This window comes from Dendrobates tinctorius, unplaced genomic scaffold, assembly GCF_039654945.1.
Source record: "Dendrobates tinctorius isolate UK_male_01 unplaced genomic scaffold, ASM3965494v1 ptg000065l, whole genome shotgun sequence".
In the NCBI taxonomy this organism is placed as follows: domain Eukaryota; kingdom Metazoa; phylum Chordata; class Amphibia; order Anura; family Dendrobatidae; genus Dendrobates; species Dendrobates tinctorius.
In genome coordinates, this window is record NW_027361733.1 from 2740449 (window position 1) to 2753923 (window position 13475).

Below are 13475 nucleotides of genomic sequence, written 5' to 3' on the forward strand. Positions count from 1 at the left end.
AATAGTAGGGTTGGGGCGTCCTCTATCACCCGCAGCAGCCGCCGTTACACCCCACTACCGGGTCACCCCATTTAAGAAGCTAAACACTTACTCCGCCTCCGCCATATTGGCACACCTCGGCGAGGGTGTACGGGATCATAGAGTCCAGGGAAGAGAGCGCCGCCTCTTGTGACGTCATACACACGGTGTCTGGAAGGCTGAGGTGCCGGAAGTGGTGAGAACTCGCCTGTTACCATGGTAACACGTCAGCGATGCGAAACTGCGTGACGTGGGAGATCCTGCTGTGTGATTCCTGCATCCTGGTGGGAGGGGCTGTGAGCGGTCACTCCCGGTGGCCACAGGGAAATTCACCTCTCTCCCCACTGCCACAGACAAGTTTGTTTTTTCTTCCTCGCCTTTAGCGAAGAGCCATCACTTTTGTATTGTTTGTCCACGCTGCTCCATGACGGCTTGTTGTTTGGAGTTTTGACTGACACCGTTCGTTTTACCATACAATGTTCCGAAAAATGGGGAAAGATTCCAGGTGCTGTCACCTCTCCCTCAGTATGCGGCAGCCCCAGGACTAATAATGGCGGATCACTGGAATCCGGGATGAATTGGTGGTATTGTAAGCCCACTGCGCTACCGTCACCTTCTGTCTATGGGCGGGCATTGTGAGCAGCAGATGATGCTTATCACTGTGACGCTGTTACCTGAGCTCGTCACGTGTCTGTGGATTATTCTACAGCCTCCTGACGGGTGCACAACGCTGTACGTCAGCACATGGACATCGCAGTGTAACCCTGCATTATAGCAGCCCCCGGTGTAAACCTCAGCACCACCCTACATCTCCCTTGTTTCAGTATACCACCCTACCCGCGCCCTCCGTTCTGCTGATGACCTGAGGTTAGCATCCTCAATAATCAGAACCTCCCACTCCCGTCTCCAAGACTTTACACGTGCTGCGCCAATTCTTTGGAATCCACTTCCCTGGTCAATACGATTAGTCCCCAATCCCCACAATTGTAAGCATGCCCTGAAAACACATTTATTCAGACTGGCCTACCGCCTCAACACTAGAGTTGAGCGATACCGTCCGATACTTCAAAGTATCGGATCGGAATGGATCGGCCGATCTTAAAAAAAAGTATCGGTATCGCCGATTCCGATACCGGAAGTCCCATTCAAGTCTATGGGACTTCCGGTATCGGAATAAGAAAAATCCTGTTTTTCCCTTGTACAGCCTCTCTGGGGTCTGTACGGGCCTTTCGGGGGGCTGTACCGGCCTGCCAGGGGGTCTGTGCAGGCTCCGGTGGGCTGTGCCGGCCTGCCAGGGGGTCTGTGCAGGCTCCGGGGGGCTGTGCCGGCCTGCCGGGGGGCTGTGCCGGCCTGCCGGGGGGCTATGCAGGCTTCGGGGGTCTATGCAGGCATCGTCCGATGGGACTACAAGTCCCATCGGGCGATGCCTGCTACCATGACAGTGATTGACACATTAGCCAATGATGGGACAGTAGTAGTCCCATCATCCAGCTAATGTGTTGAATGTAAAAAAAAAAAATAAAAAAAAAATTACATGCTACATACATACAACATGCATACTACATACATGCTACATTCATACTACATACACTCACTGGCCACTTTATTAGGTACACCTGTCCAACTGTGTGTTAAGACTTAATTTCTAATCAGCCAATCACATGGCGGCAACTCAGTGCATTTAGGCATGTAGACATGGTCAAGACAATCTCCTGCAGTTCAAACCGAGCATCAGTATGGGGAAGAAAGGTGATTTGAGTGCCTTTGAACGTGGCATGATTGTTGGTGCCAGAAGGGCTGGTCTGAGAATTTCAGAAACTGCTGATCTACTGGGATTTTCACGCACAACCATCTCTAGGGTTTACAGAGAATGGTCCGAAAAAGAAAAAAAATCCAGTGAGCGGCAGTTCTGTGGCCGGAAATGCCATGTTGATGCCAGAGGTCAGAGGAGAATGGGCAGACTGGTTCGAGGTGACTCAAATTGCCACCCGTTACAACCAAGGTAGGCAGAAGAGCATCTCTGAACGCACAGTGCGTCGAACTTTGAGGCAGATGGGCTACAGCAGCAGAAGACCACACTGGGTACCACTCCTCTCAGCTAAGAACAGGAAACTGAGGCTACAATTTGCACAAGCTCATCGAAATTGGACAGTAGAAGATTGGAAAAACGTTGCCTGGTCTGATGAGTCTCGATTTCTGCTGCGACATTGGGATGGTAGGGTCAGAATTTGGCGTAAACAACATGAAAGCATGGATCCATCCTGCCTTGTATCAACGGTTCAGGCTGGTGGTGGTGGTGTCATGGTGTGGGGAATTTTTTCTGGGCACTCTTTGGGCCCCTTGGTACCAATTGAGCATCGTTGCAACGCCACAGCCTACCTGAGTATTGTTGCTGACCATGTCCATCCCTTTATGACCACAATGTACCCAACATCTGATGGCTACTTTCAGCAGGATAATGCGCCATGTCATAAAACTCGAATCATCTCAGATTGGTTTCTTGAACATGACAATGAGTTTACTGTACTCAAATGGCCTCCTCAGTCACCAGATCTCAATCCAATAGAGCATCTTTGGGATGTGGTGGAACGGGAGATTCGCATCAGGGATGTGCAGCCGACAAATCTGCGCCAACTGTGTGATGCCATCATGTCAATATGGTCCAAAATCTCTGAGGAATGCTTCCAGCACCTTGTTGAATCTCTGCCACGAAGAATTGAGGCAGTTCTGAAGGCAAAAGGGGGTCCAACCCCTTACTAGCATGGTGTACCTAATAAAGTGGCCAGTGAGTGTATATACTACATGCAACATACATACTACATATATACTACATGCATGCAACATGCATACTACATATATACTACATGCAACATACATACTACATATATACTACATGCTACATACATACTACATATATACTACATGCATGCAACATGCATACTACATATATACTACATGCTACATACATACTACATATATACTACATACATACTGCATGCTACATACATACTACATATATGCTACATACATACTACATACATACTACATGCTACATACATACTACATATATACTACATACATACTACATACATACTACATGCATGCTACATACATACTACATGCTACATACATACCACATACATACTACATACATACTACATGCTACATATATACTACATATATACTACATGCATGCTACATACATACTGCATGCTACATACATACCACATACATACTACATACATACTACATGCATGCTACATACATTCTACATGCTACATACATACTACATATATACTACATGCATGCTACATACATACTACATGCTACATACATACTACATACATACTACATGCTACATACATACCACATATATACTACATACATACTACATACAATACATTCATACAATACATACATAGACATACAGTACATATAACATAGAGTAACATACTTACCAATACTTGTCACATTGTTCCCCGAAGCCATTGTCTTTTACGGAATAAATATTAACATAACAAACCACAAAAATACTCACCCACGATCCGAAGCAGTCCACGAGTGTGTCCCACGACGATCTTGGGTAGAGAACTGCAGCATCAGCTGTTGCTGCCGTTCTCTACGGGCTGCAGGAATCCAATGACGGAAGGTAGGTATCCTTCCGCACTGTATTCCTCCGCCACTTAAAAAAAAAAAAAGTCCCTAGTCTCACTTTATGCCATTGCTGCGTGGGAAATTCCGTAAAAGACAATGGCTTCGGGGAACAATGTGACAAGTATTGGTAAGTATGTTACTCTATGTTATATGTACTGTATGTCTATGTATGTATTGTATGAATGTATTGTATGTAGTATGTATGTAGTATATATGTGGTATGTAGTATGTAGTATGTATGTAGCATGCATGTAGCATGCAGTATGTATGTAGCATGCATGTAGTATATATGTAGTATGTATGTAGCATGTAGTATGTATGTAGCATGCATGTAGTATATATGTGTTATGTATGTAGTATGTATGTAGTATGTATGTAGTATGTATGTGGTATATATGTGGTATGTATGTAGTATGTATGTGGTATGTATGTAGTATGTATGTAGCATGTAGTATGTATGTAGTATGTATGTAGTATTTTTTTTTTTTTTTTTTTTTTAACATTTAACACATTAGCCGGATGATGGGACTACTACTGTCCCATCATTGGCTAATGTGTCAATCACTGTCATGGTAGCAGGCATCGCCAGATGGGACTTGTAGTCCCATCGCACGATGCTTGCACAGACCCCCGGACATCAGCACAGCCCCCCGGCAGGCCGGCACAGCCCCCTGGCAGGCCGGTACAGACCCCCACAGGGTGCACAGACCACCGGCAGGCCGGCACAGCCCCCCGGCAGGCCGGTACAGACCCCCACAGGGTGCACAGACCACCGGCAGGCCGGCACAGCCCCCCGGCAGGCCGGTACAGACCCCGGGCAGTCCACACAGCCCCCCGGCAGGCCGGCAGAGACCCCCCGGAAGGCCCGAAATGACGGCGCATCATGATGCGCACACACCGCGCATCATGATGACGTCAGGCTGTCAATCAACTTGAACTTCCGATTCCGATGCCGACTTCCGATATTGAAAAAATATCGGAAGTCGGTATCGGAATTCCGATACAGCAAGTATCGGCCGATACCCGATACTTGCGGTATCGGAATGCTCAACACTACTCAACACATTAACCTAATCTATCCCTGTGTGGCACAGCCAAAAGTTTTACCATAACCAGATTTCCCGCATCATGTTCCCACATGCTTTATGCATCCATCAGCCCTCTGTGTCTGTACTGTTACACACTTAACATTATGGCTGGTCCATACAATCAGGGCAACTGTTACCACCCACTTTTCGTGTCTACCTCTTTCCTCATAGACTGGGCCCTCATTCCTCTTGGTATCTGTTATGAGCTATGTGATTATTGTTATGCTGTAATGTCTATTGTCTGTACAAATCCCCTCTGAAATGTAAAGTGCTGCGGAATATGTCGGCACTATAGAAATAAAATGTATTATTATACCTGCATTATAGCAGCCCCCGATGTAAACCTGCATTATAGCATCCCCCCCCCGGTGTAAACCTGCATTATAGCTTCCCCCCGGTATAAACCTGCATTATAGCAGCCCCCCCCCCCCCCCCCCCCCGGTGTAAACCTGCATTATAGCTTCCCCCCGGTGTAAACCTGCATTATAGCATCCCCCCCCCGGTGTAAACCTGCATTATAGCAGCCCACTGTTGTAAACCTGCATTATAGCAGCCACCGCTGTAAAACTGCATTATAGCAGCATCCCGGTGTAAACCTGCATTATAGCAGCTTACCTGGTGTAAACCTGCATTATAGCAGCCTCCCCGGTGTAAACCTGCATTATAGCAGTCCCTGGGGTAAATCTGCATTAAAGCAGCCCACTGGTGTAAACCTGCATTATAGCAGCATCCCGGTGTAAACCTGCATTATAGCAGCTTCCCCGGTGTAAACCTGCATTATAGCAGACTCCCCAGTGTAAACCTGCATTATATCAGCTTCCCCGTTGTTAACCTGCATTATAGCAGCCCCCCTGGTGTAAACCTGCATTATAGCAGCTCTCCGGTGTAAACCTGCATTATAGCAGATCCCCGATGTAAACCTGCATTATAGCAGCCCTCGGGGTAAACCTGCATTATAGCAGATCCCCGATGTAAACCTGCATTATAGCAGCCCTCGGGGTAAACCTGCATTATAGCAGTCTCCCGGTGTAAACCTGCATTATAGCAGCTTCCCCGATGTAAACCTGCATTATAGCAGCCCCCAGGTGTAAACCTGCATTATAGCAGCCCCCCGATGTAAACCTGCATTATAGCAGCCTCCCCTGTGTAAACCTGCATTATAGCAGCTTCCCCGATGTAAACCTGCATTATAGCAGCCCCCCACTGTAAACCTGCATTATAGCAGCATTCCGGTGTAAGCCTGCATTATAGCAGCTTCCCCGGTGTAAACCTGCATTATAGCAGCTTCCCCGTTGTTAACCTGCATTATAATAATAATAATAATAATAATAAATTTTATTTTTATAGCGCCGACATATTCCGCAGCACTTTACATTTCAGAGGGGATTTGTACAGACAATAGACATTACAGCATAACAATAATCACCTACAGTAGATTATAACAAATAACAAGAGGAGTGAGGGCCCTGCTCGCAAGCTTACAGTCTATGAGGAAAGAGGTAGACACGAAAGGTGGGTGGTAACAGTTGCTCTGATTGTATGGACCAGCCATAATGTTAAGTGTGTAACAGTACAGACACAGAGGGCTAATGGATGCATAAAGCATGTGGGAACATGATGCTGGGAACCTGGTTATGGTAAAACTTTTGGCTCTGCCACACAGGGATAGGTTAGGTTAATGTGTTGAGGCGATAGGCCAGTCTGAATAAATGCGTTTTCAGGACACGCTTAAAATTGTGGGGATTGGGGACTAATCGTATTGACCTGGGAAGTGCATTCCAAAGAATTGGCGCGGCACGTGTAAAGTCTTGGAGACGGGAGTGGGAGGTTCTGACTATTGAGGATACTAACCTCAGGTCATCAGCAGAACGGAGGGCGCGGGTAGGGTGGTATACTGAAACAAGGGAGGAGATGTAGGGTGGTGCTGAGCCATGGAGGGCTTTGTGGGTGAGGGTAATAAGTTTATACTGAATTCTGGAGTGGATGGGTAGCCAGTGTAATGACTGGCACAAGGTAGAGGCATCGGTGTAACGATTGGTGAGGAATATGATCCTGGCTGCAGCATTCAAGACAGATTGGAGAGGGGAGAGTTTGGTAAGAGGGAGACCGATTAGAAGAGAGTTACAATAGTCGAGACGAGAATGAATAAGAGAAACAGTAAGAGTTTTTGCAGAGTCAAAAGTAAGAAAAGGTCGAATTCTAGAAATGTTTTTGAGGTGCAGATGACAAGAGCGAGCCAGTGATCGAATGTGGGGGGCAAAGGAAAGCTCGGAATCAAGTATGACCCCAAGACAGCGGGCATGTTGCTGGGGAGTAATAGTGGAACCACACACAGAAATAGCAATGTCGGGTATAGGTGCATTAGTAGCGGGAGGAAACACCAGGAGTTCAGTCTTTGACAGGTTCAGTTTCAGATATAGTGAGGACATGATATTAGACACAGCGTTTAGACAATCGCCAGTGTTTTCTAGAAAGGCTGGCGTGATGTCAGGAGAAGAAGCGTATAATTGGGTGTCATCAGCATAGAGATGGTACTGGAAACCAAATCTACTGATTGTTTGACCAATAGGGGCAGTGTACAAGGAGTAGAGGAGGGGGCCTAGAACCGATCCTTGATGAACCCCAACAGTAAGGGGAAGGTGAGAGGAGGAGGAACCGGCAAAAGAAACAGTAAAGGAGCGGTCGGAGAGATAGGAGGAGAACCAGGAGAGAATGTCTTTGAGGCCAATGGAATGGAGCATAGTGAGGAGGAGCTGATGATCCACAGTGTCGAATGCTGCAGAGAGATCCAAGAGAATTAGCATGGAGTAATGACCATTTGATTTAGCTGTTAGCAGATCATTAGAGACTTTAGTGAGGGCAGTTTCAGTGGAGTGTAAAGAGCGGAAACCGGATTGGAGAGCCCCCTGGTGTAAACCTGCACTATAGCAGCCCCCCGGTGTAAACCTGCATTATAGCAGCTTCCCCGTTGTTAACCTGCATTATAGCAGCCCCCCTGTGTAAACCTGCATTATAGCAGCTCTCCGGTGTAAACCTGCATTATAGCAGATCCCCGGTGTAAACCTGCATTATAGCAACCCTCGGGGTAAACCTGCATTATAGCAGTCTCCCGGTGTAAACCTGCATTATAGCAGCCCCCAGGCGTAAACCTGCATTATGGCAGCCCCCCGATGTAAACCTGCATTATAGCAGCCTCCCCGGTGTAAACCTGCATTATAGCAGCCCCCCGGTGTAAACCTGCATTATAGCAGCCCACTGGTGGAAACCTGCATTATAGCAGCCCCCCGGTGTAAACCTGCATTATAGCAGCATCCCGGGGGTAAACCTGCATTATAGCAGTCCCTGGGGTAAACCTGCATTATAGCAGCCCACTGATGTAAACCTGCATTATAGCAGCCCCCCGGTGTAAACCTGCACTATAGCAGCCCCCGTTGTAAACCTGCATTATAGCAGCCCCCCGGTGTAGAACTGCATTATAGCAGCCCTCTGGTGTAAACCTGCATTATAGCAGTCCCCGATGTAAACCTGCATTATAGCAGCCTCCCGGTGTAAATCTGCATTGTTGCAGCCTCCCCGGTGTAAACCTGCATTATAGCAGCCCACTGGTGTAAACCTGCATTATAGCAGCCCCCTGGTGTAAACCTGCACTATAGCAGCCCCCCGGTGTAAACCTGCATTAGAGCAGCATCCCCAGGGTAAACCTACATTATAGCAGTCCCCGGGGTAAACCTGCATTATAGAAGCCCACTGATGTAAACCTGTATTATAGCAGCCCCCAGTGTAAACCTGCATTATAGCAGCCTCCCCTGGGGTAAGCCTGCATTATAGCAGCCCACTGTTGTAAACCTGCATTATAGCAGCCCCCGCTGTAAAACTGCATTATAGCAGCATCCCGGTGTAAACCTGCATTATAGCAGCTTACCTGGTGTAAACCTGCATTATAGCAGCCTCCCCGGTGTAAACCTGCATTATAGCAGTCCCTGGGGTAAATCTGCATTAAAGCAGCCCACTGGTGTAAACCTGCATTATAGCAGCCCCCCACTGTAAACCTGCATTATAGCAGCATCCCGGTGTAAACCTGCATTATAGCAGCTTCCCTGGTGTAAACCTGCATTATAGCAGACTCCCCAGTGTAAACCTGCATTATATCAGCTTCCCCGTTGTTAACCTGCATTATAGCAGCCCCCCTGGTGTAAACCTGCATTATAGCAGCTCTCCGGTGTAAACCTGCATTATAGCAGATTCCCGGTGTAAACCTGCATTATAGCAGATCCCCGATGTAAACCTGCATTATTGCAGCCCTCGGGGTAAACCTGCATTATAGCAGTCTCCCGGTGTAAACCTGCATTATAGCAGCTTCCCCGGTGTAAACCTGCATTATAGCAGCCCCCAGGTGTAAACCTGCATTATAGCAGCCCCCCCGATGTAAACCTGCATTATAGCAGCCTCCCACTGTAAACCTGCATTATAGCAGCATTCCGGTGTAAGCCTGCATTATAGCAGCTTCCCCGGTGTAAACCTGCATTATAGCAGCTTCCCCGTTGTTAACCTGCATTATAGCAGCCCCCCTGTGTAAACCTGCATTATAGCAGCTCTCCGGTGTAAACCTGCATTATAGCAGATCCCCGGTGTAAACCTGCATTATAGCAGCCCTCGGGGTAAACCTGCATTATAGCAGTCTCCCGGTGTAAACCTGCATTATAGCAGCCCCCAGGTGTAAACCTGCATTATAGCAGCCCCCCGATGTAAACCTGCATTATAGCAGCCTCCCCGGTGTAAACCTGCATTATAGCAGCCTCCCCGGTGTAAACCTGCGTTATAGCAGCCCCCCACTGTAAACCTGCATTATAGCAGCATCCCGGTGTAAACCTGCATTATAGCAGCTTCCCCAGTGTAAACCTGCATTATATCAGCTTCCCCGTTGTTAACCTGCATTATAGCAGCCCCCCTGGTGTAAACCTGCATTATAGCGGCTCTCCGGTGTAAACCTGCATTATAGCAGATCCCCGCTGGAAACCTGCATTATAGCAGCCCTCGGGGTAAACCTGCATTATAGCAGTCTCTCGGTGTAAACCTGCATTATAGCAGCTTCCCCGGTGGAAACCTGCATTATAGCAGCCCCCAGGTGTAAACCTGCATTATAGCAGCCCCCCGATGTAAACTGCATTATAGCAGCCTCCCCTGTGTAAACCTGCATTATAGCAGCTTCCCCGATGTAAACCTGCATTATAGCAGCCCTCGGGGTAAACCTGCATTATAGCAGTCTCCCGGTGTAAACCTGCATTATAGCAGCCCACAGTTGTAAACCTGCATTATAGCAGCCCCCTGATGTAAACCTGCATTATAGCAGCCTCCCCGGTGTAAACCTGCATTATAGCAGCCTCCCCGGTGTAAACCTGCGTTATAGCAGCCCCCCACTGTAAACCTGCATTATAGCAGCATCCCGGTGTAAACCTGCATTATAGCAGCTTCCCCAGTGTAAACCTGCATTATATCAGCTTCCCCGTTGTTAACCTGCATTATAGCAGCCCCCCTGGTGTAAACCTGCATTATAGCGGCTCTCCGGTGTAAACCTGCATTATAGCAGATCCCCGCTGTAAACCTGCATTATAGCAGCCCTCGGGGTAAACCTGCATTATAGCAGTCTCCCGGTGTAAACCTGCATTATAGCAGCTTCCCCGGTGTAAACCTGCATTATAGCAGCTTACCTGGTGTAAACATGCATTATAGCAGCCCCCCGGTGTAAACCTGCATTATAGCAGCCCCCCGGTGTAAACCTGCATTATAGCATCCCCCCGGTGTAAACCTGCATTATAGCAGCCCCCCGGTGTAAACCTGCATTATAGTAGCCTCCCCGGTGTAAACCTGCATTATAGCAGCCTCCCCGGTGTTAACCTGCATTATAGCAGCATCCCGGTGTAAACCTGCATTATAGCAGCCTCCCTGGTGTTAACTTGCATTATAGCAGCCCACCTGTCAAATGCAAAACATGCTCTGAAATTGCATTGTATAAATGTTTACATTGCTTTTGATGTACTATTCATAAATACTCCTTAAATTTGTACTTAGTGAAGAATGAAAATGTAAAAAATGTGACAAGTTTACCAAAAAGTATCTGGGAGCATACAGTGCAGATATAGTTCAGCATGGGACCTCAGTAGTGTGCCAGGGCAAAAAAATGACCCATGATCGCTGCATACATTATTGCCCCCAAGATTACCTACTGAAATGATAAACTGTCCCACTGATTGTGACCCCCTGTAATACACAAATGGACAACTAGCAGGTATTGCTGTGTTGCCTACTTGGCTGGGCCCCGTCTGCTCCTCAATAAGGCAAATGTCAGACGATGAAACCTCGCCTAAAGGGTTGTCAGGTTCTCGAAGATGACATGCGCCTGACTAATGCAGCAAGGGTTACACACTTTGATCATTCATTGAGTGGAGACATGAGTCTCATGCTGCCTTCATGAAACGTAGCCATGCTGACACTAGATAGGAGATCCTCCCGCCAAGCTCTGGTCACTCTCCCTCTTCTGATGTCTAATGCATTAATTAGAAAATAGGGAAAGTCACTGTGACTGGTCAGAATTCAGTAACAAGTAATAATGGGAACTGACCAAACTGATGTGGGCTCCGGAGATCGACTACAAATCTGATGATTAATAAATCCACAAAGGTAACCTGCCGATTTGCATGTGTTCTCCACCCTGGTACAGCATACATCTGATTTATGATTGGTTCTTATAGTTTAACCTTTCATGGCCGAGCGATTTTCCATTTTTGCGCTTTCGTTTTACTGTCTTCTTCCAAGAGTCATAGCTTTTCTATTTTTCCATTGGCGTAGCCATATGAGAGCTTGGGTTTTTTTTTTGGTTTGTGTTTGATTTGAGGTGTTGTTTCGGATGACACCATACATTTTACCATACAATGGGAAACAGGAAAAATAAATCTGTGTGTTGACATGGTGAGAAAAAAAATCATATTTTGGGTTTTGCTTATCACCCACATACATGTTTCTTCAGGTCAGTACAAATACAGCAATACCATTTATATGTTGAAAAAATTTGTAAAACAAATGAAATATTGATTTTTGCTGCCATTTTGTGAGACCCGTTTTAATTTTTCTGTCGAAGCTGTGTTAAGGTTTTTTTTTTTTCACAACAAAGTTTACTCTTTATTAGAACCAATTTGAGTTACAGATGGTGTTTTAATCACTGTTTATTGCATTTTAGGTGGAGCTTCTTTTAGGCTTTGTGCACACGTATGCAGAAAATTCATGACTGAAAACCGGACTCCTTCCCAGAAAACGCGCGTTTTTTGCCGCCCATTTTCTGCACGCTTTTTGCTAAAAAACCACTCTTTTTTATGCGTTTTTTTCCAGAGCATCCCCAGTCTCATAGAAAATAGCTAGAAATGCGGATTTTTCTGCGAAATTAATGAGCATGCTGCGTTTTTTACCACAAAACGTTTTTTTCGCGGAAAAAAAAGCATCAATATGCACAAAAAGTGCGTAATTCATTAAAATTAATGGGATGCTTCTTCTAAGCATTTTATAAGCGTTTTATTTGGTAAAAAACGCTTAAAAAATGCAAAAAAAAAACGCTTACGTGTGCACACAGCCTTACAAGAAAACCACAATTGTGGTGTTTCGATTTTTTCTTTTTTTCTCTTTATATTTTTTTTACTGCATAGGTTAATTAATTTTATATTTTGATAGATTAGTCTATTGTGGATGTGGTGATACCAAATTCAGTCAGCACAACCCCCATTTTTGGACGTCGGGCACGCAAACCATCCCATGGAGTCGGTTTCTAACCGTTTGTGCAGACACATGCATATTTGTGGCCTGCTGGAGGTCATTTTGCCGGGCTCTGGCAGTGCTCCTCCTGTTCCTCCTTGCACAAAAGCTGAGGTAGTGGTCCGGCTGCTGGGTTGTTGCCCTACGGCCCCCTCCACGTCTCCTGGTGTACTGGCCTGTCTCCTGGTAGCGCCTCCAGCCTCTGGAGACTACGCTGACAGTCACAGCAAACCTTCTTGCCTCAGCTCGCATTGGTGTGCCATCCTGGATGAGCTGCACTACCTGAGCCACTTGTGTGGGTTGTAGAGTCCGTCTCATGCTACCACGAGTGTGAAAGCACAACCAACATTCAAAACTGACCAAAATATCAGCCAGAAAGCGTTGGTACTGAGATGTGGTCCGTGGTCCTCACCTGCAGAACCACTCCTTTATTGAGGGTGTCTTGATAATTGCCAATAGTTTCCATCTGTTGTCTATTCCATTTGCAAAACAGCATGTGAAATTGATTGGCAATCAGTGTTGCTTCCTAAATGGACAGTTTGATTTCAGAGAAGTTTGATTCACTTGGAGTTATATTCTGTTGTTTAAGTGTTCCCTTTATTTTTTTGAGCAGTATAATTCTGAAACCCCCTGACTCCCCATGTATCACCCATAAAAACCTTTTTTATTTGTCATGCGCTGTATGTTAATCTGTTCGGTCCGATGGGCGTTGCCTCTGTTCCGTCACTTCACCCGGAACTCCATTCTTCGCTGTGAAGATCGCAGATCGCGTACATATTTTGCGCGTGCGCATTGAAATGTGACCTCGCATGTGCGTAGTATGCTTTGTCCAACTGAGGGCAAAGCCGAAAATCAGTAGTGCACATGGCCGCAAAATAGTTCCGGGACATAAGAAACAACTGAGTATGCCGGCGC

General features: G+C 46.4%; 1 protein-coding gene across 1 annotated transcript in view; it reads right to left on the reverse strand.

The window, feature by feature from the left end:
- SLC9A8 (solute carrier family 9 member A8) overlaps positions 1-612 on the reverse strand; it is an 89268-nt gene extending 88656 nt beyond the window's left edge. The window contains exon 1 of the mRNA XM_073580503.1: positions 92-612. Within this exon, the coding sequence (XP_073436604.1) occupies positions 92-105 (14 nt within the window). The 5' untranslated portion in view covers positions 106-612. The remainder of the gene's footprint in view (positions 1-91) is intronic.
- Between the last annotated feature and the right edge of the window lie 12863 nt (positions 613-13475).